The 27,980-nt window shown below is 40.6% G+C and overlaps 1 protein-coding gene across 2 annotated transcripts; it reads left to right on the top strand.

The window, feature by feature from the left end:
- The first annotated feature begins 30 nt into the window (after positions 1–30).
- paqr6 (progestin and adipoQ receptor family member VI) lies at positions 31–27,980 on the top strand. 2 transcript variants are annotated; one of them, XM_069655910.1, is made up of 8 exons: positions 31–112; positions 13,240–13,511; positions 17,583–17,710; positions 18,234–18,439; positions 19,781–19,907; positions 20,633–20,729; positions 21,256–21,400; positions 23,814–27,980. In XM_069655910.1, exons 1-8 carry the CDS (start codon positions 52–54, stop codon positions 24,080–24,082), a joined length of 1,305 nt encoding a protein of 434 aa, XP_069512011.1. In that variant the 5' UTR covers positions 31–51; the 3' UTR covers positions 24,083–27,980. The 2 variants fall into 2 exon arrangements, with proteins under 2 accessions (XP_069512011.1, XP_069512012.1); XM_069655911.1 differs by lacking the exon at positions 31–112 and adding an exon at positions 4,260–4,342.

The following is a 27,980-nucleotide window of genomic DNA, read 5'->3' as shown; positions in this document are numbered from 1 at the left end:
CCCATTACTTTGATTTATAACTGTTAAAAGCGTCTGTGATCCGTCTGAGAGATGTCCATGCAGGGGTCTGTGCTCGCTGTGGGGAAATGTCTCGCCCGCCTGGAGTTTATGTGTAAGTAACTTCTCTTCTTTTGTCTTTTTGGGGCATGTTTGGACTTCAAATGTGCGCCTTATTAATCATATTATTGCGTAAAATCTCTTTAAAATGGTAATGCATTTGGTTCAGGATGAATGCCATCCATGTTTGCTCTTATGTTAATGATGCTGCAGCTCTTGTTCTCTTTGCTTGTGCTCCTTTTTTTTTGCCACATCCAATGGAAAAAAGTCTCAGCCCCGAGGGTGGGATTTCAACACTGGGGGTGCAGCAGTGTTTTTACTTGGTTGCTGCAGGAATGTGCAGAGGAAAAGAGGAGGAGGGGGTCTGCTTGGTACAATAGGGACCATCCCCGAAGGGGGAAAATGATGGAACTATAAGTTTTCTACTTCCAAGGAATTGATTTCTTCACTCACTTTTCCTCCTCCATTCTCTGGAATCCATCTGAGCTGAAAATGATCCCATCGGACGCGCGGAGCTGAAAGGTCAGAGCAGTTTTCTGTGTCCTGCCGTAACCTGTGATAGTTTGACAGCAGCTTTTCATCATCGCAGCGCCGTGACTCTGACCGTGACTTCGTGTTTCTTTCTCTTTCCAAGAACTGTATAGTGTTTCAGTTAACTCACTCCCCTTCCCCTCACAAAGAGACCCTCGTGGTTTTTACTCGTAAGTCACTCCTATTCACAGGAACAAAACGTGCTTTCGGCCAAAACATACTTCCGAAACACTTGAGGATGTTGAAGCCAAGTTTTATTACTTCAACGCGCGCATAACAGGCTGTTGAACCCCTCATGTTCTATGGCATAGTTTTTATGGGCATATATTAGTAAGTGAGTGGAGCATCTTAAGTCGAGCTTTGTTTACACGTTCCCACACTTGATAAGACCACATTGTTTATTTCAGATATTTCTTTGTATGACTATTTGTTTATTCTTCTGCTTGTAATTTATTATTGTCTGTATGTGAGTGCCAGTGAGACTACATTTATTTAGCCACTACACTTCACAAGTTGATGTACTTTATTTGAATATTTCCATGTTCTAACTACTCCATAAGTAGACAATTACACTTTATCATAACCCTTTATTACAAATCATTTGAGAGTTTTATGTTTATTTGACTTTATAATGTACACAAAAAAACACAAGGTTGGCTTATTAAATATGATGCATTTTTATAAATTGCATATAAACTCTAGATGGGTAAACAGTAATAAGCTTATTAAATGCTAATGCATAAATAATTATAATCTATTACTTTATTATAAAACAGTATTAAAGTCATAAAGGTGCCTTGCTGCAGAGTGAGAACTTTATGCTGATATTACTTCACTTTTACGTTTCATTCATGGGCTTTTTATTCTAAAGCGAGTATTTGTAATGCGTGGTAAGTCAAGTTTCTGAGTACTTCCTCTAACGCTGTGATCGCTGATTTTGATAGGAATGTATAAATATTAACTTTAATTGTATAAGACTTTTCAAACTGTTACAGAGTTCCTTACAGTGAAATTAAACATCCAAGATGAAGAGTTAAATCGAAGCAAAATATAATTATAAACAAATTACAACACAACTAGATCACTAGTTAGTACCTCTGATTGTTCCTGCTTCCTGTCTTTGAGTCATGAAACTAAATCCTCAGATATGTTTGTGTCTAAATGTGGTCTCACAGCATCACTAACAGTAGGAAGACAAACCTGATTACATCATAGAGGGGGAGCGGAGGAACATGCTCTGTAGACATGCTGAGAAATGGCTCCCTCTGTCTCCATGGTCATTATGATGAGAGCAAAAATCATGCCAGGATCTGTCAAATATATCGTTACAGGTTTTTCTTACTGGTTTCACACAAGAGGAAGCAGCACCGACCGTTTGAAATATTCCCACTGAGACAATAAAGTAAAAAAAGTAAAATATTTTTTACTGGATACACCCGGCTATTTTAAGAACATTGTGTAAAATACTATGGGAATGGACTCGATCTGGAAGTTATTAGGGTGTGTCACTACTTTGGGATATGCGTAAAATTCTTAACCCAGAATATGATGCAGTGTTTTTATTTGGTTTTTGAAAACATGGCAGTTAAAATGAATGACTACTTTTGCAAAGAACGTTAATTCACTGCCAAAAACTGCTCCTGCAAGGTGTAACACAGCCATACAAAGTCTTGTTTTTTGATCATAAAATGTCATATCTGAGCTATAGATGAACAAATGAACCGTGTATTTGGAGTAGGAGGAGGGGCAGGGGTCACTGAACGTCTACCACATAGTTTGAATACTTTGCTGAAGTGCTGCTGTTGTCAGGGCTTGTTTTGATGTGTGTGAACCACTTTTGTGTCCCTCAAGTGTTTAATGTCACGCTGCTCTGGGTTTGTCTCAGCTCTTATGACAAGACAAATACGATCAATGCAGAAATATGATAAAAACGTGCTGGACGTTTTCCTGCAAAGTATTAAACAGGATATCCTCCCTGGTGGTTTGGACAAAGGAGTATCCCCACAGGTTCACATGACGGCTCACATTCACTGAAGGCATGTGATAGTGTAAAAGTATGTCAAAGACTGACAACGACGACTAGACTTCCTGTAACCTTTGAGGACACATCCAGGAGGAACAATCAGTTTTGCAGAGTGATGTTGAGCAACTTCCTCTATTTAACCATTTTGGGTGACTGACATCACTGTTCAGTAACAGCTATGAGTCATTACATAATGTTGGTAGCCAGGCTAGCGCTGTTGCATCACTGTCTTCCCTCCACTTTGGTCAGACTAAAACATCTCAACAGCTACTTGGTGGACTGAGTTCGGTTGCAGACATTCATGGTTCCCAGAGCCAGCTAAAAAATCAGCCTTAAGTATTGTCATTGTGAGCATGCTAGCATTCGGTGTTAGCATGTAGGTCAAAGCAATGCTGTACCAGGTACACGTCACTATTGACTTTTAATCTTAGTGATAATTAATAATTAATTGGCACTAATGCACAGGTGCAAGATGCTTTCTAGCTTTGGCCCTGTCATGGGAGCTTTTGACTTAGTTATAGATAGTATTAGATAACTTAGTGGCACTAGAGGGAAATCAGGGGGATCACCAGTCATAAGTAATCATCCAATGGGCACCATAAACATTTAATCAGTGGTTTTATAACACATTCTAATATGGTTGTATGCAAATAGTTATTTTTTAATGTAGCCTATTCGTTAATAGCTGTAAATCTCTACAAGGTTCACTATGAAAACAGTAAAACTCAGTTGTTACATCAAATGTGCGTTTTGGTGAATATGTTGAATATGTATATGGATATATGTGACATTAATAAACACTTAATCTCATTATATCTGCATACAATTGGTTAAACTTGAGGTAAAGTTGTGAAACCACGGTGTAGAAAAACCCTCTTACAAGTAAGCATCATTTTAAAAGTAAAAGAACAAGAGCAACAGCATAAAATATACTCCAACTTTAACCTCTACTTTAAGTCTTAAAGTACAGGTAAAAGGTGATATATTATCATAAACCAATCTATGAACATAGCCTATATTATTATGAAACAGGCCATTCTGCATAAGTACTTTTACTTTAAGGCAGTTTAAGTAGGCCTAATCTGATACTTATGTTTAAGTTCTTTGGTGAAATTTGTTTTTTTTTTTATACCTGACTTTTACTTAAACACTGTTGCTAGTTTACTAAAGTACAACATGTACTTTTTCACTACTGCAGGCCATCATTGGTCATTGGGCCATCCCTACAGCAACAAATGCTAATGTGGCTAAAAACAAGCTAGCAAGACAAGACTAAAGTGAAATTAAAGCAGGCTCGAGCATCAATAAAGTGACTTAAAAATGTAAAACTGCGAGAAGATATCATGAATATCCATCACATTTGAAGTAAATGTAACCGATTAGCGTGTTGGAAACATTATAGTTCAAAATATCGTGTTTAAAGCTTCAGTTTTGCTCTGTTTATTCTATCACCGTCTACACATCCTTCCACATCTTCTCACCAGTAGCGCGCGCCCTGCCGTTGAACACACATGGCTCGTGTTGTTGTTGCTCCAGTGATCCACGTGAGCACCGAGCAGCGCTTCCTACTGGCTCGCGCGGGACAAGAGAAAAGGAGACTGAAGACACTCGACACACAAACCGAGAGAGGAGGAAGAAAAGACAGCCAGCCCCGGGTGGTCACACAATAAGCGTTGTTTCTCTTTCTAGACGGAGAGGAATACTTCACTCTCCGCATGCCCGAGGGTCGCGGTAAGTCGAAAAACTACAAGTATTTCAGTGACATAAACGCTAAGGTGATGTTTTTCCTCCGTTTTCATCGCTGCATTGTTGAGGTGAAGTTTTTGAATATTTCGGTAGGAGCTGTTGTTTGTTTTCACTTTCAAAAGAAAACTACGTTGTGTTTTTTAAAGGCGGTGTTAGAGGAATTCCTGGAAAGTCTTGTTTAACTTAAGGTGGCAAAGGAAGTGGAAATAAAAACACATTGAAGGATTGAGACATTCCAAGTCATCCTGAGAATTGGCTGCATGTGACCAGCGTGTTTTCCTGAAGGGTTGCTCTGGAGATGTGTCCATTTGAAAAAATTGGAGATGTTTGATGATTGATTTTTCCACATTGTAAGCAGTTGCCACATGGACATCTTCTTCCCAGCTTGCGTAGTAGCTACATTAAAGAGGAGGCTGTTTTTTGTTTTGAAACATTTTATGCATACCTAAAGAATTTTATCATTATACATCTCAGACGATTAATCGATTAGTTGACCTACAACAAAATAGCAGGGAACAATTTTAATGATCAACGTATTTCTAATTTGAGCCTGACCGATATATCGGATTGCTGATATAGCTTAAGCAGACTGATACAGGCCTTTCACAGATATATCCGTATCATTGTTTGTGTTTTTTGATATGTGCTGATATCAAAACTTTTGTACAACTTTTGACGTAATTTGTCCCTCGAGCGTGCTCAACTCCATAATTTACCGTACTCTCCGACTCTGCACTGCCTGCAGCACATACAGCGTAGCATCGCAAGTGAGCAAACTGTGGTGAGATAAAATTGTTCAATGTTGTCAAATAATGTTTAAAACTTTCTAATAATGTTATTTGTGTCAGACTGAAGGATTCTGTGTCTCTTTGCATAGTCATATCGGTGCAAAATTGTTGCACTATTCACATAGAAAAAGGTCTTTTTTTCATTCTTGCTCATAAATATCGGCGGCCATATTGGTAACATGTTTTCCCCTATAAATCGATACTATATCAGGCTTAAAAATGCCATACTGGTCCTGCTCTATTTAGATATGTATTAGTTGTGGAATTTCATAGAGCAATTGTTGAATCAAGAAAATAATACACAGATTAAATGACAGTTCTCTTTCTCTAAAGCTTACAGTACATATTGAGCTTACAGTACAGGAGCGGGAAAACAGGAAGGTCTTGCGTAGGAACATGGATATACAGTAGTATGTTGACAATCAGGTGCATGTGCCGTAGTAAAGGAATGAAGGGGTGGAGAGGTGGGGGTTAAGGATAACAAACATGCCGAGGGGGATGTGGGTTGGGAGCACACATGCCTACAGAACACAGTACGCACAGTCAGTTGAGTCTTATGTTTTAAATGTATGATTATAATTTGAGAAATGAGTTGAGTCTGGTTTCTATTTGATGTTCTGTTCCCTTTTATCTGTCAAGGAATACAGTCAGTCACATGAAAGCCACAGGAACATGCTGACTTCTCGCTTGTGTAGAGACATGAGTGTAATCTAAAAAAACCACACACTGGTTTTAGATGAACCACTTGGTTGAATAATACAATGAAAAAACTAACCGTTTGATGTTGTGGATGTGACAGTTAGGCTTCCTCTTGTTCATTGTGATCAGTAAGAACACATAGGGGCCGTGTTACATAACCAGGCAGCCGTTTGATGTGAGATGGAGACGCTTACCAAGAAGGGGGCTGACCAAGGAGGAACACCTTTTTCAAAAACATTCCAGCAAGACTTTGGTCGGTAAAAAGAAGGAAGTTATATAAAACGCATCTTGTGACACGGTTTAGTGTATGTTCCTGTGTGCAGGGTGACCCCATGCAAGAGTCATATACTAAAGTAACCTCAATTATTTGGTCAGAGGCATGGATGAGAAGATATGAAAGATTATTTTCTCATGATTGAATAATGCGTAAAAAAAAAGACCTGTAATTGAACTGTTTGTCCAAAAAACCTCAGGATCTTATTTTTTCTTTGATATAGACTAAATCAGACTGAAGTAGCTAATCCTTTACAGCTGATAGGATTCCTTTATATCAATTAATTTATAAAAGCCAAATATTCAGTGTTTTCTGCAGCTCAGATATGAATTTTTTTGTTTTTTAAGTCTTCCATTAAAGTTGGACAAAACAGCAATTTTTCACTAATTTCTGGCTTTTTTCTTGGACCAACAAGATTCACATGGTTAAGGAAATAATCGTCAAATCAACTGATAACAGGTTAAAGTTTCGTTCTCCTTGGCGGCACCTATTGCGATAAATGGTAATTGCGGGAGCACACTTCCCAGAAATCCAAACAGTAGCCCCTTTTACACTGCATGTTCAAGGCAGGATTATTACACCTCTGTTACGTTCCATCTTCTACGTGAAATGAACGGAGGCGTAATGGTGGGGCAAAGTCGTTCCGCCTCTGACCCGGCATCAGAGGTTGTAACAGAGGCATAACAGGCGTTCACACCTCTCGCATGTTTTGCTTCTGCAGAAGCACAATGTAAAAAAGGCTAATCTGCAGTTGGCTCCGGTTGTAACTCTTGATTTTCCTCGCTGACGGTCGCTTTCCTTTTTAGACTGTTTGCTTCATCTGAGCGTCGAGTTTGTTTCTTTTTCTTTGGATTTTCACTTATTGTTGAAGTTGTATCTGTATCTTTTCTTTGTTTGTTCAGCCATAGTAGATTACTGTTTACTCACAACACTTGCAGAGACCGGAGAAAAGCAGCCGCTTAGCTCCGCCTACCCTCTCTAGCAGACCAACCACTGCTGGCTGATGGAAAACGCATCACTAACTGGGCGCTGCTCGTGATTTTTTTCTGCGAAAGTCGCACCAGACACCCAGTCCGAAGTACTGCACATGCAAAGGCTTTCATCAGTGGGCCATAGGCTCAGTGAGCGTTGTGTTACCTCAATTCGGCGATATATAGTGACTTAACAGACATTTATTTAAATGACAATCTTCGAGATTATCACTTTAAAGGAGTCCAACCTTTACAACATTTATGACCTGTCAAAAATCTAGGACTCATTTTGTGTGCTTGTTTACACGTTCGTTAGGTTCGTTCTTGTTTTACGTTTACAACAAGGATGAGAATTAATTACACCTGACCTAATTTTCCCAGAGACAGTTTTCCCATAGACAATCCTCTGTTTGAGACAGAGGCGTTGAACGGCTAGACTCTTATTTATCTAAATTGAAAAACTGGCTCTCCTAATTGCATTAATTCTTGTGTGGAAAGTGAACAAGTGGATGTAGCATGTTTGGGCATGTCCTCTCTGCGTGGTTGCTGAAAAGGATTCTGGGAAAACAAAGCCACACAATTACTCTATGACTCTCAAAAATACTTTATTGACATATTTCAAGATGGCTCCTATTTTAAGGGCTGGTGCATGACTCATCAGTGAAGCCACAGGTTAATTACTGATGTGTGGGTGTTTTCGGGGCTGTTGTGTTGAACATGTTTCAGCAGGATGTGTTGTCTGCTCTGTAGCATGAGCTGTGGATTGTTTGTACATGCAGTACAGGGCGCATGTGTCCATCCATGTGGGCTACATGCTCCCTGCATAGCCTTCTTATTGTCCGCCTGTGGCCAATAAAGACGTCCATTGAGAAAGGTCACATGAAGACATCACGAGAGAGTGGGAAAGAATTTCAGATGTCGAGAGAAGAACAAAAACAGGAAGTTGGTGTTGCCTGTGGGCATTTTCAGAATTGCAACAGGGCTTGCAGGTAACAACAGCCGCCTAAGGGGGCACGCACGTTAAGATCACATGAGCAGTCAGAGAAAATCATCGCGCATGTCATTAGACTAGTTTTCCTTCCCACGTTTGATGAGTAAACAAACATTAGTGCCACAATGCAAAAACACAGAAAACCAAATGTGCGTCTTCGCACTGCACGAGTCAGAAAAGGGAACTACACAGATTGCACACTTTCTCTTTTCAGGTGTTGGGGCATGCTACCTGCGTATAGTTTTAGGGCTGCAACTACCCTTTTTTCATTGGCCAATATTCTGTTGATTTTGTCGATTAGTTTTATGCTGCGTAAAACTGTGGATCGGTGTTTCACAGGTATTCTCCTTACTGTCAGAGAGGAGTTCATCAACCTTTAAAAACATTCACATTCACGAAGCTGAAGTCAAAAATAAGCCCTTATCCTTATCATTAGGGCACAGGCATCTTGTGTTTAATTACAACTCAAACAGATTTATCAGACTAGTTGGCGACTTATTTAACAGTTGACACCTAGGCTAAAACATTGTTATAGTTGTTGAGTGTTTTGTGACTGCAGTAGGAGCTGGGTTAGGTCTGAAGTGATGTCACTGGAGTCAGCATCTTTGTGTTTTTAGGAGGTTAAAGATGTTTATGCTCCTTTTCAAATCATACAGAGTAGGAATTTCATGATCCATCAATCTATCTCTATTCGATGATCAAATATCACAGGGGCACAGTTCAATTATCAATCGATGTCATCTTTAACTTCGGCTTTTATTTTGAAATTCTCAGCGCACTTCACCAGGTTAGGGGTCTGATTGTGTTAATGAGCATGTGATCACATATCCATTGCAGAAGCCTGAATAGAATCAGAGAAGTCATATGATGGCAAAGTTTGTGACATATTATATCATTGTCCAGAATGAATAAAATATTCTTTCACGTAGAATATTTAGGATTTAAAACCCTCGTATAAAGGCTGGAATAATTTCAAGACCTACTTTGTTACTCAGGTGTCCATACAGAGCTGATAACTCGCGGTAGACTGTCACTGTTTTGTTAAAAGGTATACTTTGCAAAGCAAATATTACTGCAAGCTAAACTAGCACAGACAGCAGTTTAATTATCTCTACAAACGTGACTACCTCAGATAACCTGTTACACCAACAAGTACTGTAGAGGAGGAACCAGATATTTCTTCTCAGTATATCCAGGAAACCACTGTCATCTTCTGATGGTCAAGGATATCTTCTGAGGAGGATGCATGCAAGATTTAATAAACCGTGTAAACTAGGAGCACTTTTTCCAGCTGAGGTTTCCAGAGGCTCTATGAGGTTTATGTGATATAGGTGTGTAAAAAGGTGTGTTAAAAGTCTTATCCAGCACCACGCCATGTGTCTTACACCCTAGGAATACTTCATCTGTATCTCAGGAGAGAAAGTAAAGCAGAGGCTGGTTGACTCAGTGATTCCATCGAGTAAGGAGGGTGACCTCAGACAGAAGGGTGGAGTGGAGAGGAGTACATTTTCGGCCTTTGCATGCCTGTCTAATGCTTCATGTCAGAAGTGACTTAACATCTTGTGACTGATTTTTTTTTATTTGAAGGCTTTATTACCTCACATACTGCATGTTATTTTCCTGTGATCTTGAGTTGAGGCTGAAGTCAGTGTAAGTTGTCCTTTCTCTGGTTCAAAACTCACTGAATAGCCTCGTCTTACTTCTTGAAGGATCAGTTTGTTGAGCTTGAAACTTGTTAAAGGGCTGTTTGTGTTTTGTGTTTTGTGTTTTGCGTATCTACATATTCATATGTAGAGCATGCATAACTTTGTGACATGACACTTGTTGTTAGACAGCAGGTTCAGAAAGGACACACTGACATATTTCCAGGATCAAGGAGTGAATGAATGTCTCCTGATGTCACTTCCAAGTAGAGTTTGTGTTTGTGTCAGCTGTTGAAATGTCACTTTCACAATGACGTTCTGTAGTTGTTTGGCTCCTTGAGGGCTTCACTGAGCTTCTTTAAGTTCCTCTCTTTCATCTTCCATCTCTCACTGACAGTTGTAATTTAATCTAAACTTAACATACGCAGACGTTACCATTCAAATCAGTGATGCAGCATGCAAGAAAATCTTCAATCGACTATTCAAATCATTGGCGCCAGATGATGCTAATGATCTGAATTTAAATGAGAATGTTTCTTCACACTACAGTGAACTCGATGACTTTTCTCAGCTATTGTCACCATCGCAAGCTGTGCTTTGTGTGAGCTGTTGTTTGTGTGCTCCAGTGTTTGCCACCCGTAATGAATGCAGGATTTGTACCAGTGTGCATGCATGTCAGAGCTCAGGGTATTTGTGCATGCTCCCCATGGCAGCATACTGCTTGTATTTGTGTGTGTAAGAGGGTGAGAAGCCTCATTTCCATCCAGAGCAGCGTGTAACAGTCATCCTTTGGCCCCCGTACTCTCAAGCCTTTAGCCTCCACAAAGCTCACTTTGTCACAGTGAACAGGCTGGGGCCTGCAGCTGGGCTGCAGCAAGCCGAGGTCCCCTCTTCTTGTTCCTACACAGAGACGAGAGAGGAGCCCCTCGCCTCGAGGTGTGAGCTGTAATGACAGGAGAGACGCCAGGAAATGTTTGAACCTGTCAGGTCTGGGGAAAAATGTCCAAACTCAGCAGGTCAACAATACTGTAAAGGTTATAGTCTCATGACAGCTCTCTTTTTAAATGTGTGTGTGAGATTAAGGGGGAAGTTTTTGGCAGAAATTGCTTATAATGCACATAAGTATGTCTGCATGAGTGTATAAATCACAGTGAGTTGAGAATGAGTGCTTTATATCCACAGAGGGAGCAGGTCTTGTCCATGGTGTCCACAATGTTGAAACATGATGCTACAGTAGCCCATAAAGGACAAATCAAACACTGGCTTTAGAGAGTTTTGAGGCGACCGTCACAGCTGTCAGTTGGTTTCTGAAACGTCAGAGCTAGATGCCATTTAAATCCTGCACATAAAAACCTTCTCTTTCTTTACCATGTCATTACATTCAATCAAAGCAATGAAACCCTGCAGAGGTGCTGTTAGCAATGTTGTCAGCTTGCCACTTGTTTAGCTACATGAGCACACTTGTTGTCATTGTTAACGTGTAGTATTTTTCTCTGCTCTGTGAAGTTACAAATGTCTTCCACTTCTGTTGACGGGAAAGAAGTGTTTCGTGCAACATGTTCTTACTACATGCATGCTTTCAGTCACGGGCCTCTGCGATGTAACAATAGCACGCATTCTTCAAAATCGATGTCTGGGTTTGTCTCAAGAGCAGCAACAATAAGAGATTGTTCTCAGTGTCGGCTCCAGTCAACAAAGACATCACACTCAAGGACTCTGTCATATAAACATTGTCACTGATATATTATTTATCCTGTGAACTTTGCAACGATGAATCTGCAGGAGTTACTTGTAATATTGTGACAGAGCCACATTGAAGAGAAAAAAAGTGTCAAATGAATGAGTCATTAGAAGGGTATTAAAACTAAGACACTAAGAGTGAAAATGTTTGTTTTGCCTTTTTAGTGCTATGAAAATTAAACTGTCCACTGTAAATTAAAAGGATGTGGGTAAGTGCCAGTAAAGAGATATGTCTGTGCCGAGGTGATAAAGGGGGATGTGACGTAGACGAAGGGGGAGATTCGGCGCGGCAGGGTTGAATTGGTGAGCGTCAGGCGAGAGTCTGCAGCTGCCCTTTACTACACAGTCTATTCAAATTGTGGAAAAATGTAATGAAGAAATTGACTTTTGAATGTACTGTGAGGGAAAGTAAAAGGAATATTATTCGAGCTCTCCGTTCCGGCATCTCCCGCGGCTGAACGCAGCATGAGGACGCCAAGAACAAAGACTTTGGGATTACTCTTCCTCCGGATTCTTGGTGAGATCTTTCCTTTTTTGTCTGGATTTTGAATTCTGGTACCTGCTCGGGGGGGGCAAACATTAGTCTGGCGGGAACTAGGCCCAGCACTGTAGAAAGATCTTGGGGCAGCAGCAAGGCTGTCTCACTTGTCAGTCCTACAAAGCGGATAACCAAAAGCCGGCTGGTTTCTTGCAGTCCACCAAAGTTGAAGAGGAGAAACCCGAAACCCTTAAAGATGGTATCATTGAGCCATCCCAGTCAGCCTGGGGTTCCCCAGTGGTCTTGGTCCCGAAACCTGATAAAACTCCAAGATTTTGTGTTGATTTCCGACCTCTGAATGCCAAAACTCTGCAAGATGCCTACCCCATGCCAATTATCCATGACCTGCCATGGGGCCTTAGGAAAAGAAGGACCAAAAGAGACTATTTGAGTGAACTTTCGTTCAATTAAGTTCATATTTCGTTAGATTTGGACTTTTAGTTGGTTGTGAATATATATTGGACCGATTTAGAGAGTTATTTTTGTTGTAATTAAATTTTTATTTGTCGCATTGAGCTGGGTGAAGCATATTTCTGTGAGTGACGCATACTGCTCTAATCACCTGAGTAGCCTGTCAATATATATTAAAAAGGGTGAAACTTATTTCATATTGATATCTTCTCTGGTACCTGTTTAAATCTTTTGTTTAAAAAGGTTATAGGTTTTCTTTTCTTCTAAAAGAACCCTTGAGCGTTGAACCTCGATAAGATAAAAAGGTCAAGTGTTACAATAGTGTTTTTACACATTGTTGAGTATCTACTTTTACTCAAGTACAGGATAAACTCCTCACACCACCGCTACAGTCCTAAGGGAGAGGGTTCCAACAACAGCTAGACCTGATTAATCAGTCAATTAAGCTGCAATGATCAATCAGTTCATTAGTTAATCAACTGAAAGAAAATTAATCGCCAAATATTTTGATAATCTATTAATCGTTTTGGATATTATTCAAGCCAAAATGTTAAATATTTGGTGGTTCTGCTGCTTTTTGTGTTTCATGAATGGAAACTTTTGGCTTTTGAACTGTTGGTAAAACAAAAAAAGCAATCAGAAGTCATCAATTTGGGCTTTTTGACATTATATAGACTATTCAATTACTATTATTAATAATAACAATTGGCAGATAAATCAATAAGAAAACCCTAATGAAAAACTCTGAATTGTTAAAAACAAAAAGAAAAGTTTCTGCTGCTCTGTTGATGTGTGTCTCATTGTGTGTTTGTTGTGTGTCTCTGCAGTGTTTCCAGTGTGGCGGGGGATCAGGGCCGGTAGCGGCGTGGCAGGCGGGTGGAGCCAGGGCTGGGGGCGCTGCTTGCAATGGGAGCCAGACAGTCTGGGACAGAGGGTCCGGATCCCGGTGTTTGACTACCCTGTCTGGGTAGTCCTCTGTCGAGGGGGACGAGCCCGGCTCTGGGAGGTTTGTCAGAGAGGGAAGGGGGCCATCCGGCTGCCCGCAGAAATGCTGAGCATCAAGCTTCCCGAGCTCTTTGACATCCACCAGATCCCCAAGGTAAGGACGAAAGGACACGATCTCTACAAGGTTTACAAAGTTATTCGTAGGTCTATCTTAAAGTGTGTTTAAAGTTCCTTACCCATTTAGTAACAGAACAGAATTTGCAGTGTGGTGGAAGGCTATCAAAACAAGAGAACACGTGTAATTGGACACAAACTAAGTGTCATCAGGTCGTCAACATTTGTTTATTTCCAGGAAATAACAAATATTAAAATACCATTAAGATTCCCAGTTAAAGTAATTCATGAAAATTAGGTTTGTAGTTTTCCAAAATCCTGCAGTCGAATAAAAGGCACCGAACACATGAGCTCGGGGGAAACCAGAATTTCCAGAATAAATACTTTTTCCTGGCTTCCAGGCTAAGCACATTATCATACAAGCCTCGACTTGGGTTTTTTGCCACCTTACGAACAGAGAGAATACTTTCATCTCAGTTTTGGTCTCCACCAACTGACTCCTGGGAGGAAAATTAGTCCCTTTAGCTGCTAAAGGCTGAGCTTTGTTCACAGGCTTTTGGCTAACTGGCCAGGCAGGCAGAGTAAGGTCAGTTCACTTGAGCTATTTGGCTGAAAACAGCTGCCTCCTGCTCCTGGAAACACAGATGATGAGAGCAGTGAGAGTTAACCAAAACAGTTGATCTGAAGCCTGTAAAACTAACACAATGAGGTTCAACACTCTGGAGAGGCGAGAGGAAATACAGAGTAACGTTACACCTACAGTAGTCATTTATTCCATTGTTGAAATATACATGATGATTAGATCTTCTAGCTTACAGGGGCTCTGAATGTGAGCAGTGATGCATACAACAATCACTTTCTTTTTTGCATTTTGTTTAATTTTCTGTCATAATTTCTGTCATGACTTTTTCACAAAGGCCTCTGATGTAACGCCAACAATGTGTCAGGTCTGTCTGTCAGGACATGTGCAGACATGAGGTGTGATTTAACACTGGTAACGTGTGAACATGAACAGTCGACAGAGCAGGTTACAACGCGCCCGTGGATAACTGTCATTTACACATATTTCAATGAGTAGTTTTCAGCTCCAGTTTTACTGAATCAATCATACTAGCCTCAAAGTTAATATAACTTAATGACAAAACAATAGACATGTTTAAAGAGATCTAAATATTTATTTAATAAAGCAGTGGTTTTAATGTTTTAAATATCAGTGAGCTGTATGAAGGTATCTGACTGTTGCTTCTACAGACAGTAAAGGCAGCCTTTACATCAGTGTTTTTGTTTTTAATGTTAAACTATTACCTGTTCTGTCAGGTAATTCAAATCACACAACAACTACAGCATTTTTCAGAATCATATTTATTCACTCATTAAGGCTTCTGTCGGCTTTTAAACGCACAATCCTGCTTCACCACACTCACACCTCGTCTTGTAATAAAGCTTCCCTTTGGACACATACCAACACAATACTGACAGCTATCTCTATCACCATCAGTGCTGTGATTATTATTGGGTGTACAATAGGAACAGAATTTATTAGCAGTTTTAGAGTGGTAACTCCAAGTAAGAGAGAGAGAGAGAGAGGGAGTGAGTTTTACTCCGCTGACATTTAGGAAAATGGCAGCCTCTCGATAAGAAACACTCGTGTGTCAGCGTCATCTCTGCCTGTGGTATTTGTCAGCAGTATGCAGATGTAATGTGCAGCGAAGCAGGTGGTGCTTACAGCTTGCAAGAGCTGCTTCTTTTAATTGATTTCGACAAAACAAACCTTAAGGAAGAAGACAAACACTGTGATGCATTCAAAGTCATTTCTAAGTCACGTGTATTTAGCTTTTAACAGCCAACCTGCTTTCGTTTCAGGCGTGCCTTAGGATTAATAGAGTCCAAGGCAAACATGGTTTAAAGTTATTTAATCTCTAACAGTAATATTCAGCTTTATTAGTCGTACTCCAGGTTTCTTCTTATGACACAATAACTGTAGAAAGACATGACACCAGCATATCCAAGAAGGCCTTTTGCAGAGAGTATGTACAGTCTTCTTCTGCTCTTCCTCTGCATGTTCATCATACTTCAGCTTCGTACCTTCCAGTATTTATATCATGTTAACAAACAACTAGACATTCCTAAAACCCAAACGTATATATCTACATGAGATTAAACATTCATGACCTGGAAGGAAAGATAGCGTAGGTGTTACAGTAGCTGAGTGAGGTCGAAGAGGCCGTCCGTCAACAGGAGGCAGAGTCCTGCAGTTCAAGCATCTGTGTTGGCGGGCGTCCACGGCTGTGTCCGCTGCCGTGACCTCATCTGTTGTGATAATAAACAGTCGTTGTTGTAATAGTTTTACATCACAATCTCCACTCAACAGTCTCTGTGTCAAATCCTGATATACTTGACCTTGATCTTGTGTACGTAGAGTTTAAATATTTGAGTTTAAATAGATCAAAACACATCATGTGTGCTGAAGGGATTTCTCAGAGACAAACAGCAACATCAGGCACCAACTGCAAATATAATCTAGAGTCAGTGTTTTGTCAAACTTCTTTAACTTACCGTCTGTGATAAAATATGGACTAGGGATTTTCCTGTGTAAATTTAAAGCTCCTATGAGGAGTTTTCTGCTGCTTATGGAACAGACTGAAATTAATTCTGATTGCTCTGTATGACCTACAAACACAAACCAGACCACCAGCGACAAGATTGATTATTTCTATAGAGTTATTTTTAATGCCTGAAACCGCTGGTGGGGTAGGTGTCAGACAAAGCAGTGACCTGAACACTCCCTTTGTTTACATTTTCCAGGGCAGAAATTTTAAGTGATTGATATATATGACCGTTAAAAGAAAGCAGGATGATATGTTTTTTTGTTAAAAACCACCACTTAAGCATGTACGGGACAAAATCAGCAAAGATAAGAGGTACGGCTTTGTCCACAGGAGGCGCCAAAATCGACACTAACCGAAAATACCTCACAGAGCTTAAATTCATCTCTATTTTTAACATAATCGCTCTCAAAACATGGAGCTTTTAGAATCCCCACAAGTTAATTAGATTATGCGGCATAGTCGTAAGTCGCAGGGCCAATATAGTGAAGTACTCCAATCAGACCTCTCTACCTGTGAAAATATTTACATTGCTATCGTCTCTGTTTGTCTTCACATCCAGATGAAGGAAACAGGTTTTCACCACATCCTCAATATAATGTCACCGTTGAAAATACAACGGTTGGTTCCAAGCAAGTAATCTGATTGGACAAGAGGCATTCCATGAGTGCTGATATAGAGAACAACATCACTGGGACTTTTCAGTCTGTGTATCACTCCGCCTCAGCCAGGTGTTCCGAATACTGTTATTTAACATTACAATAAACCGTGCATGTCTACATTAATCAAGCTGGTACCTCTGAATCACACAGCAGACAGATAAATGTACGTGATACAAAGTAGCTGCAACAATGTAGCAAGCGTGCAGGAGAACTGGGTTTGGGTTGCTCTGCAACAGTCCAGTTTCAGTTAAGTTGTGGAACTAGTTGAGTTGGTGTTGTTGATAATCATTGTTAACGACTCTTTGCCGCTTATATAACTGTTGTGTCATTTCAAAAACAAAGTCAAGGTTGTGATCACTTCCTCTCATTTGGTTTTATGTAAATATGACGCCTGTTAAGGTGGACTGGAAACGGCCTGGGCTGTTTCTAATCTAGGTTTTGGGATCCTTTCAAGGGGTCACAAATTCCCACGGTTTACGACAAGAAAAAAAAATGTATTCCTTAAAGTGCGCCACATTTTTATCCTGCAAAATGTTGGATTTCTAGCCGTTTCTGGCCTCTAAAAATACCTCAAATGAAACTAAATATGGTGGAACTTTTCAAAACTCTGTCATGCAACCTGTGACGACACACTGCAAGTAGAAATTGCTTTATTTCAACGCCCAGAACAACTGCTCTAAAAATGTTCACTTTAAGCACAGACTACTATTTCCAAACTTCAAGGATGATGCCTTCTGACCGGTCTTTAGACGGGAGCAAGTGAGGAATGAACAACTCTTTACAGGCACAAGCAGACTTCTGTACAGTGTAATGTCTCACCTGGCCTATGTGTCTGTTCTTCAGGTGTTCAGGGAGGACAGCATCATCTCTGGATACCGCCACCCGCGGAGCTCAGCGCTGGACTGCATCCTCAGCAGCTTCCAGATGAACAACGAGACCGTTAACATCTGGACCCACTTCCTGCCAACATGGTGTGTGGATAGCCTTTAATTTCTTTAGTTTTTAAGATGTTTTAATTTGTGTGTTGCACTTCAGTAGTGTTTGATCACTTCCTTCACGCACCCAAATACCATGACCTCTTGGGAAAAAACTGTCACATACGAAATACAAATGTAAGAAATACATTTTTTCCAAACTACATTTTTGTCAAAGACAACATTGTGACTCAGACCAGAGCAAATCTAGTTGTTTTCATGCCAAGACTCAAGCTAGCAGTAGGAGAATCATACTTAAACTCTTGTTTAGTTTCTCAGACGTCCTTTAAACTCATCGTATAGCTGGTTAGAAAATAAACAGGTGGATGAAACACTATTAACACTTTTGAAAAGGTTGGGAAAAGTGCATACGGGATCCTCAACAATACCATAATCCTGGAACATAATAAGTCAAGGATGTCCAAGAACAACAGCCTTGAGAAGTGTAGGGCAGCAGACGTCAGAGCGATGAGGTGATTATCACAAAAACGCTGCAATAAGACCAAACGTTGATTTGCAGGTACTTCCTGTGGCGTTTCTGCGTCCTCTGCTCCACCCTGAACTTCGTGACCGACAGCTACACCTGGCCCCTGCTGGTGTACATGCTGCTCATCTGCATCTACCCCTTCACCTCCAGCTGCGCTCACACTTTCAGCACCATGTCCCCGGAGTCCCGACACATCTGCTACTTCTTTGACTACGGGGCGCTCAGCCTCTACAGCCTGGGTGAGACCTCACACAATATATTCCGTTATATTTAAAGTTATTACTGTTTATTAAGAGTATTATGTACGGCATAATGGCCACGATAACAACCTGCTCACTATACATAATCCCGCTTATTAAACTGCTTTTTACTTCAATTATTTTACACAATATATTGATTTGGAAATGATCTATTCTGGTGATACTTATTGTGGAGGAGTTTGTTACATAATTAGCAGCTAATATGCATTTTGTTTTATCTCAATCTTATAAAGGAACTCAACTGTGTCTTTTCATTTGTAATATGTTGCTTATGTTGCAACTGGCCTTAAATGCAAATACAAGCAACAGTGCTGTGAATGTTGTGTTATTATGTGAATGTAAAGAGGGCCTGCCTGATTTCCATATCATCTCAAAGCACAGGTGATAATATTTCTCCTGTGCACCTGCTTCCTGAGAAATAATTAGCTTGATGGTTTATCTGGATAATATTCCTTTAAGTAAAATCTCCCTGTCGCTGAATCAGCATTTAGATTTTTATCAAAGAATGTTGAAACATCATCTGACTTATTAGAAATGAAAGCTTGTGGCAGAGATACTGTAGTATTTTAAGACATTAACAAACATGAACTTAAATTCCCTTTACAAACTGTGTGGTCCCCGACAGACTGATCCTTAATCTACCCCAAAGCTGCTTAGTGCCAAAACTTGGCCACTTTAAAATGTTCAGAAGTTCATTTCAAGGATAAAAGCTGCAGGAGGGTTCTCTTACTGCACGACCAAAAACTTTACAGTCAGCAATGCAGTTCTTCACATTCTGAATTAAAAACAAACCCAAAAGTCCCAGACACGGTGATGTTAGATTATTTTTAATATAAAGAAATGTAAAAGCCAATATGTGTAGAATCGCATGTTCATACTTTGGTGACTCCCAGTGGTTGTATGAGAAAAGACACTCTGTCCGCTGTTAGGTTGAGTCTGTCTCTGACTCCACTGCAAAAATCTGCAAGCTGTTTCTTTAAGGACTCAAATAAGCAAGTGAAAATGTTGATGCAGAACTACAGAGGACTGTAGCCTCTATATTGGGCGCCTGCACTATGAACTGAGCTAAACCAGCTCCCCAACACCCACGAGTTGTACAAAATTAATATGAATATATATTATAGTTTTATATTATTATATTAAATTACTATAAATAATATGATCAGAATAGGAATACATTAACAATTACGTAACCCTTTTACCTACATATACACAAACTTTTAGGTAAACCCGTCTTTGCAGAAGAAAAAGGATGCTGAAAGAACAACCTCTCCTAGAGTTACATTACCCACTCAATCAATGTCCTGTGTTTGTCTTCAGGTTGTGCCATAAGCTACGGATACTACGTGGTACCTGACAGCTGGGTGAACAGCTGGCTCCATCAGCATTTCATCCCAATTGCAGTTGGAAACACACTTTTCTGCACCAGTCTGTCGTGTTACTCCAGGTAAGAGGCTGCTGCAGACATTTGAGGGAATCTCCTTTTCAGCAGTTTGGGTGAAGTCGTTTTATTCTATAGGAGGTTTAACATGTGTTTTCTTTCTTAAACATCAGGCCTACAGGCTCAAAGGATTGTAAACAGATGTCAAGGACATTACCTTAATCCTAACTGCAGATAACCTCCAGGCAAATACATTTGATTTCCATAATAGGCCTTGAAAAGTTTTAGTGTTGCCCTCAGACTTTAGGTAATGCCAGAAAGGAAACTCCTCTGAAACAGCATTTACAACATCATGTGACACTTCAACTCTCCAGAGAAACCTAGACACATTACGTTCTTTTAGTCTTAGCTGCTCTTACAGACACAACTGCAGCTATTTCTTTACTACTGAAAGTGAATGCAAACAGAAAAAGGCATTTAAAAGCACGTTGTTCCGGGGGGATACATACATGTATCCTTATCCTTTAGCAGCTAATTAGGTTTAACTGTAGAGACTCTTGCTGTGTTTTGGAAATTATTATTTTAATTAAATATATTAATTTTGCAACCTTACCCTGTCAGGACTTTGATGGACTGGTTCAGTACATATTGTATATATGTATGCATTATTTTCCTGCCTCTTCTGTTGTTTGTTTATCGCTGAATATCACTGTTATAAAAATCAATAAAAGTGTACATTATATTAAAAACATGAGTAGTTGCTGATCACTGCCCTCTGTCTGTCCTCACAGGTTCCTGGAGCTGCAGTTCCCACAGAGAAGTAAAGCTCTGAGGACCGGAGCGTTTGTTGTTCCCTTTATATTTGACACTGTGCCTCTGTTTTACAGGGTGAGTGTCAATATCTGACATTTCTGTTTGCACTTCAAATCTGCTGTTACAGAAACACTTGATAATTTGTCTTCTCTGACTGCACTTGAAGCCTTAATTTCCTCTCTTCACCACAGCACTTTGAAATCTGCAGAATGTGTTTTTCTGTGCTGTTATGTAAGAGCTCGGAGCTGATTAGTGCCAGGCTTTAATTCTTTCTGCAGGACTTTGGCTCACTAACCCACAAACTGATTTACTTTCTAATCTAATACAAATGTATCCCTGCCATCAATTAATTCCCCTAATCAGTGTGATGATTAGTTTATGCAATACACAGGCCATTTGTTTGAGGTTTTTTGTCCCTAACTGGGTCAGTAATGCTGTGAACAATGCTGGAACCACAGCACTGGCATCCTTGTATCTTAACTGTTCTGTTGCCTGTGGACATTTTAAAATAGTTTTTAATCTTATCTCTAGGATTGTGAAATAAATCTGGTGATTTGTAGTGTTTCCTTTTATTTTAAAATCTGTGTTTCTCTGCACGTAGATCCTCCTCTGCTGCGGGGGAAGCTGCAGCCCGAGCGACGCCTTGTCCAGTCACTGTTACCACCTCCTCTTCGCCTTCCTCACCTGTTTCCTGTTTACCGCCCACCTTCCAGAGAGGTTGGCCCCCGGGCGCTTCGACTACTTTGGTATGTCCTTTATTGAGCCTGATTTAGATTGTTACTGACTTGACAGCATGTAATGATTTTTACTTCCATTCTTACAAAAGCCAGTAAGGAAAATAAACTAGGGATGCACGATATTATCTGCACATTATCAGTAGATAATTGCTTGAAAATGACATATGGACATCGGCAGATATGTCATTTTTCTGCTGATATTTTCCGCCGAAAAAAAGCTTTAATTCTGCCTAAATTCTCAATGATTCCCTAAAAAAGCTTGACGTCATGTTACGACATTATCTCTGCACGAGTGTGCGCGCACTGCCTGTGCAAAGTTCTCAACAATATACAAATAAAGACTAAAAAGTTACAGAAACTCGAGCCAATGAACAGAAGTTAAACAACTTTCACAGCTCTTAACTAGCTAACAGTTAGCTCACATTCTTTTTATCATTTTGTCATTTTACCAGAAATCGCGCCGAAAATACACTCGGCACAAAAGCCAACACTAACAGTTTGTAACATAAGCATCATCAAACATATTCATGGACGTATACACGATAAAAAGAGTTTGTCAGCGATCACTGATGTCTCCGTAGTAGGTGCAGTAAACATGTCCGGGCATGTCTCCCTCACTGCCGTGTATCGGGAGGATGGTGCATTCAGGTGCGCTTAGAAACGTGAGTGATCAGACACGTGACCTTTTGTACAACGCCTCTGCCGTCAAGCGTGAAGAAGGCTGCAAGATGTCTGCGATTTGGCCACTACAATAAGAGTAGGCATGATATCAATTCCACTGCAGGGGTGACTTGATTTTCTCTGCAATTAGGTGGGGAAAAAAGTGCCTTGTATATCAGTATCGGAATCAGCAAAAAGGGTTGGAAAATATTGGATATCGGCTAAAAATCCAATATCGTGCATTCCTAAAATAAACGCAAACAAAATGACAGTGAATGCATCACTCTCTCCCTGAGGAAAACAACACTGAAAGAACATGTAAAAAGGGTGTACGACTCTCTTCAGCTGAGTTATAGAGGATATTATCATAGAAGATTCAGAAACAGTTTGCATGAAAGAAAAAACGTTTTACTCTCCACATGGTTCTGTGACTTCCAATAATTGCTTGTCTTTTATCCCGTCTACTCTTTCATGTTTTCCCTGCCGACTGCAGAACAATTGACACAAACAATGGCTCTGTATCAAACAGGCTTTTGATATGATACCGTATTAGCTTGCACATAAATTTCTGCCTGTTTCTTTGCTCAATGGAGATTTGTTTACACAGGTCAAGTTTTAAACAGGATGTCTGAAAATCTCTGCACTTGTGGTTCTCACTCTTCTAAGTACACAAGAAAGAGCTGCTGTGTTTGTTGCTGAACACAGAGTACTTACCGTGAGTTGGCAGTGTAAAGGTGAAAGATTGAACCACGCTCAGCCTCTAAAAAAATAGACCCCGTTGACCCTGTTTACTCTCGGTTTTCAGAAGTATTCCAGTGATCCATTTCCTGCCACATGTGTCTATCATTGCTGTACAAAGTGTCAAACAAAGTGCTTTTTGTAACTGCTCACTTCCCCGAGAAGTTTGAAGGGCTGGAGCAAGATATTTTGTCAGTTTGTGACCAGAAATGAACCCGATTTGCTTCATACAGAATAGCAAAGAAAACAAAAGGGTTTCATTAACATGCAACTGTTCCAACAAATTCATTTATGACTTGCGGAAGAGCGCAGGACAGGACGAAAAATGGGTCACGGTGGCAGCAGGCTAAGCAAGTTAGCCCAGACGTCCCTCTCCCCAGCCACGTTTTCCTGCTCCTCCTGGGGGATTCTGAGGCGTTCCCAGGCAAGGTGTGAAGTGACCTCTGGGTCTGCCTCGGGGTCTCCTCCCAGTTGGACATGCCCGGAAAACCTCCACGGGGAGGCGCCAGGAGGAGGCTCCTTTCAATGCGAAGGAGTAGTTGCTCTACTCCAGATGTCTGAGCTCCTTAGCCCCATCTCTCTGAGGCTGAGCCCAGACACCCTGCAGAAGAAACTCATTTTGGCCGCTTGTATCTGCAACCTCATTCTTTCGCTCACTACCCAAAGCTCATGACCACAGGTGAGGGTTGGAATGTAGATCGACTGATAAACTGAAAGCTTTGCCTTCAGGCTCAGCTCACTCTTCCCCACGACAACGCCCACATTACTGATGCTGTCCGTCAATCTCACGATCCATTTTACCCTCACTCTTGAACAAGACCCCGCAATACTTGAACTCCTTCACTTGCGGCAAAGACTCACTCCCCACCCGGAGGGAGCAATCCACCATTATGATGTCATATTTTCAGTTTAATGACGGCTGCTTGTTTTTAGCTCTGTCATCTTCTGGTGTGATTGCCCAACACAGTTTTAAAACAAAGTGTTAACAGGGTCTATTTTTCACACTCTGAATCTCGTTCCACAGGCCACAGCCACCAGCTCTTCCACGTCAGCGCCGTGGTGGGGACCCACTTCCAGATGGAGGGCGTGATCGCAGACATGATATCACGCAGGGCGTGGCTAGTTTCCCACGGAGCCACGCCCTCCTTCTTGGGGACCATCGGGGTGCTGGTCGTCGGCCTCGCCCTCAACCTGGGCATCATCGGCATTTTCAGCGCACCGCTGCTGTGGAAACCGTGCCACTCCAGCTCCAACCAGCCGCACACGACAACGTGTGAACACAAGGAGCAGTGAGGGCGTGTTTTCCACTAATATGGCTGCTTCACTTTCCAAAGGAAAGGTTAGGGCTGTTTGTCTCAGTGGTTTATGTTTTAAAAGATTGACCAGCTCACAGTAGTGCTTGTTAACAAAACTGTAAAAGATAAAGATGTTGAAACATCACGTTCAGGGCTCAAACATGTTTTTAACAGCGTCACACGCCCCAAGTATTTATCCAGGTGTTTACACAGAGGCTGAGGACCCAGTCGCCCTTTACTCTGCTACGTTGAGCGCGTCTGTGAGACGCTGAAAACATTTCTTCCATGTACAAATGTTTGTTTAATTTATTTCTAAGCTTCCTCAGCGTTGTTTCAAGGGGCCTCTGGGTTGAAGGAAGCCTGCTGTTGTAACACGAACCATCCAGTGAGTGCCTTATTGTAGAGCTACACTTCGTTTACAACGTTTACAGAGGATCATTCCAAGGACAGGTTTATATCTCCAACTGGAAACATCTTAAAGCGCACTGTGCAGGGACTATATGTTGAATTAATGATGCTTCAGTTTGCATTAACAAGGCCAGCGTCTCCTTCACTTCACTGAGGAGTTATTGAAAATATTCTTTATGACTGGACTTCTTGGTTAGCGTGGCTGTTGTGTGTGTGCGTATAAAGCAACACTGATTCAGCTCTACATAATATAATGCAGAGTGTGTGTCCGGCTCTTATATAACCACCTTCCTCTCGGCACACACCGGGATTGATTTGCAGGCCAGTGGGCTTCTTTTTTTTTGTCTGATTGCCTGCCTTATTATGAACTCCACAATCTGCCCTCAACAGGACAAAGAAGAAAAAAATGCTACAGGCAGCGGTGGTGATTAGAAGACAGGTACCATTTTTATAACAGTGCGTTTCTAGGCAACGCTATAGTGGCCTCATGCCCCCTGAAGGCCTTTGTCAATTTTTATGTTCGGAGCAAATGGCACCGTTTTCTCTTGTTCTTCCAGCACGTTTCACGAGGTCTACTCTGAACTTTTTTTATATTCTATAGCCCTTATAATCCCCCCCTTAAGAAATTAGTCAACTTTATGAGCATTAGCATATTACCAGCCGTGTTAAATCCCCGGCACTTGTGCTTTATAACAAGCGTTGGTGGAATTAAGCTAAAAAAAAAAGTATATTAAGTGATAGTTTGGGGTCGTATTAACATGTGAGTCTTGTGGCGTTGCAGTATTTTGGTGCCTGTACAGTATAACAAAACACTCCTCGTATACTGTAACGTTTGTCCCATGAGCCTGTCTCATACATGTACCACTGAAATAATACACTTCTTGTATATTTATAGAATTTTGCTATATTTATTGGTTGTTTTAGATGTTAAACGGAAATAATGTTTTTCTGTTTTGGGTAAAAAAAAGAATAATAGTACAAGAGCTTTTAATAAATACAAAAGTTTCACTCTGAACTAAATTACAAGCAGATTTTGACTTTTTTGATTTTTGTTTTCTTGAAACAAGTGAAAAATGTGCAGAGAGATATTTAGATTTCGGTTTTTTTAACACAAGTCAAGGAGTGTTTCCTGAAAATAGCGGCCTGTATTAGAGCTGGAATGACTGATTTAATAATCAGTTAGTGGATTGACAGAACCACAGCTCTGGAAAAAGAGAAGAGACCACTCACTGTGTCAAATATTCTCGTTTAGGTCAGAAAATGACGACTGTTTTAAGAACCAAAAGATGCAAAAAAAAAAACGTTTTTCAGACGTCGAATAATGCAAAGAAAACAAGTTAATTTTCATGTTTAAACAACAGAATATTCATGTTTTAACTCAGAAGAGTTCAGAGATCAATATCTGGTGGAATAACAGCTTCCATGCTTCTCTGCATGCTCTCCTCCAGTCTGTCACAGAGCTGTTGGCTGACGTGAGGCCGCTCTTTGTTTCTCTTCCTCTTGATCACATTCAGGAGGTTTTAATGGGGTTCACATCTGGATTGGGCTGACCGTGACATATAGAGAGAGATGCTGATTTAAAGGGGGAGTATTATGCTAATTTCAAGCTTCATAATTCACTCTGTGATACCTGTGGAGTAGCTTAGCATAATTTACAGTTAAAACACTGGTTCTCTGTGCAGGCCCTCATACAGCCTCTGCCTGATTCGACTCAGTCGGCTCTGTCCCTTTAAGAAACCCCGCCCCTACAAGACAACTTTCTTCTGATTGGCTGGCTCTCTGAAGCCTGCTGAGGCTGCACTTTGTGACGTCACAAAGGGGACTGAGCTGAGAAGCCTGGGGATTACGCCAACATACTTTTACCTACAGACTTGAAACTTCACCCACGTTTCGTCTGGACATCCAACATTGAAACATTATATAAAATGTGAAACAGCATACCCCCTCTTTAAGGAACATTTAGAGTGGTCTCTTAATTTTTTTCAGAGCTGTATTTGCCAATAAGTTTTTGCTAAAGATGTTCAATTATTGGATATTGTTGCCAAGGCAAAATTCTGGGAAATTGCGATGAAAGTGTGTCAATTTTTTGTCGACAAAATCTGATTTTATAGATGAAACCATCAATCGGGAAAATACTGTGATGCTAAAACTGGTTCACATAATCTCAATTTTTTCCACTTGTTTTAAGAAAATAAGATTTTAAGTTCTAAATTAGATAATTCATGATGATATCTTCCTACTGTAGCAGTCATTGCAGTACTTTTTACACAGGTAATGTTCATGGTAAGGTGTAGAGGCGTAGTTTAACAGGTTAATGTGGAGATCATCTCTGTCGTAGCACTAACATACTGTAGGTACAGATTTCAGACAGTGCCTATGTAACTTGACAAACACACGGAAGGCTCTTTGTATAAATCAAACTGTATAGCACAGGTTGCACAAAACTCCACTTAACTCCACCAGTAATGTTTAAACACAACCCACAGGGAGCACGCGGCTAACACACACTCACACAGACGTCTTTTAGCGCGTTCGGTATGATGTTTAAAAGAAGGGAAAATGTACGTGATATGATGGGACCGAGGTGTGTCACAGCTCCAGGTTGGATGCTGAAGAAGAAAAGTCAGACGCAGAGTGAAGGTGTAGAATCACAGAGCACACACGCACACACACACACACGCACACACACTTTTGTATTAAAGCAGAGGAGTTGTTTAAGATGCTTTCAAGGTCAGTGTGCAGACGAAACGGAGCAGTACTCACCCACAATGTGGTTTCCACCTGACTCTGTTTCCGTTGTAGCGTCGATTGATTTTGATTTTCTCCACAGTCATCATCTTGCAGCGTTCCTCCGTTTGACCCTGTTGATTCTTGGAATTGCATCATTACTGGATTTCTGATGTGGTTCTTTGCTATCGACTCAAACTGGTTGAGCTGCTGCTGTTGTTTTCATGTCATCTCAGAGATGCTGGGGCTTACATCGAGGCTGATTTCACCTTTCTGCATTGCATTTTTTACGTTTTATTTTGGCCAAATTATCTACTTCAAGATGCAAAAACTCTCCAGACCGGATAACTGTTGCCCTGACGGCTGTCTCGTGTAAACCTTTTTGGTTTTCTCCTCAGTGGACGAGCTGATGCAGGTTGTAATTTTCAGGAAAACTTTTCTTGTGATGACTTCTCTTTAAAAAAAAAAATTCAGTGTATTTAAGGATGTTTGAAAAGGTGAAAAGAGAGAAAAGACGAATGCAGGATGAAACATTTGATGCGTTTTTCTGTGTCAAAAACGGTCTGAAACAGATTCTGTCAGAGTCATTGGTGCCTTTTTTTAAATGTTTTATACAGCCTTTGTTTTGATATAATGCTCCATTTGTTCCAACAACAAACTACTCTTTAAAATGTATAAATACTTATTTGTTCTTTGCTGTGTATAATTTGTACTTTGTTCTACTAGACTTGTGTAATAAATTAAGGCTTTTATAAGTGTAA

The sequence above is a fragment of the Semicossyphus pulcher genome, unplaced genomic scaffold (assembly GCF_022749685.1).
Source record: "Semicossyphus pulcher isolate SPU_LCO1_2020_fin unplaced genomic scaffold, fSemPul1.0.p SCAF_9, whole genome shotgun sequence".
In the NCBI taxonomy this organism is placed as follows: domain Eukaryota; kingdom Metazoa; phylum Chordata; class Actinopteri; order Labriformes; family Labridae; genus Semicossyphus; species Semicossyphus pulcher.
The sequence above is the reverse complement of the archived record's forward strand: the minus strand, read 5'-3'. Positions and strand labels throughout refer to the sequence as shown.

Coding starts and splice junctions, on each gene's coding strand:
- paqr6 (XM_069655910.1), top strand. CDS start 52: ATGTCCATGCAGGGGTCTGTGCTCGCTGTGGGGAAATGTCTCGCCCGC. Junction 18,440..19,780: donor GCTCAGCCTCTACAGCCTGG/GTGAGACCTCAC, acceptor GTTTGTCTTCAG/GTTGTGCCATAAGCTACGGA. Junction 19,908..20,632: donor AGTCTGTCGTGTTACTCCAG/GTAAGAGGCTGC, acceptor CTGTCCTCACAG/GTTCCTGGAGCTGCAGTTCC.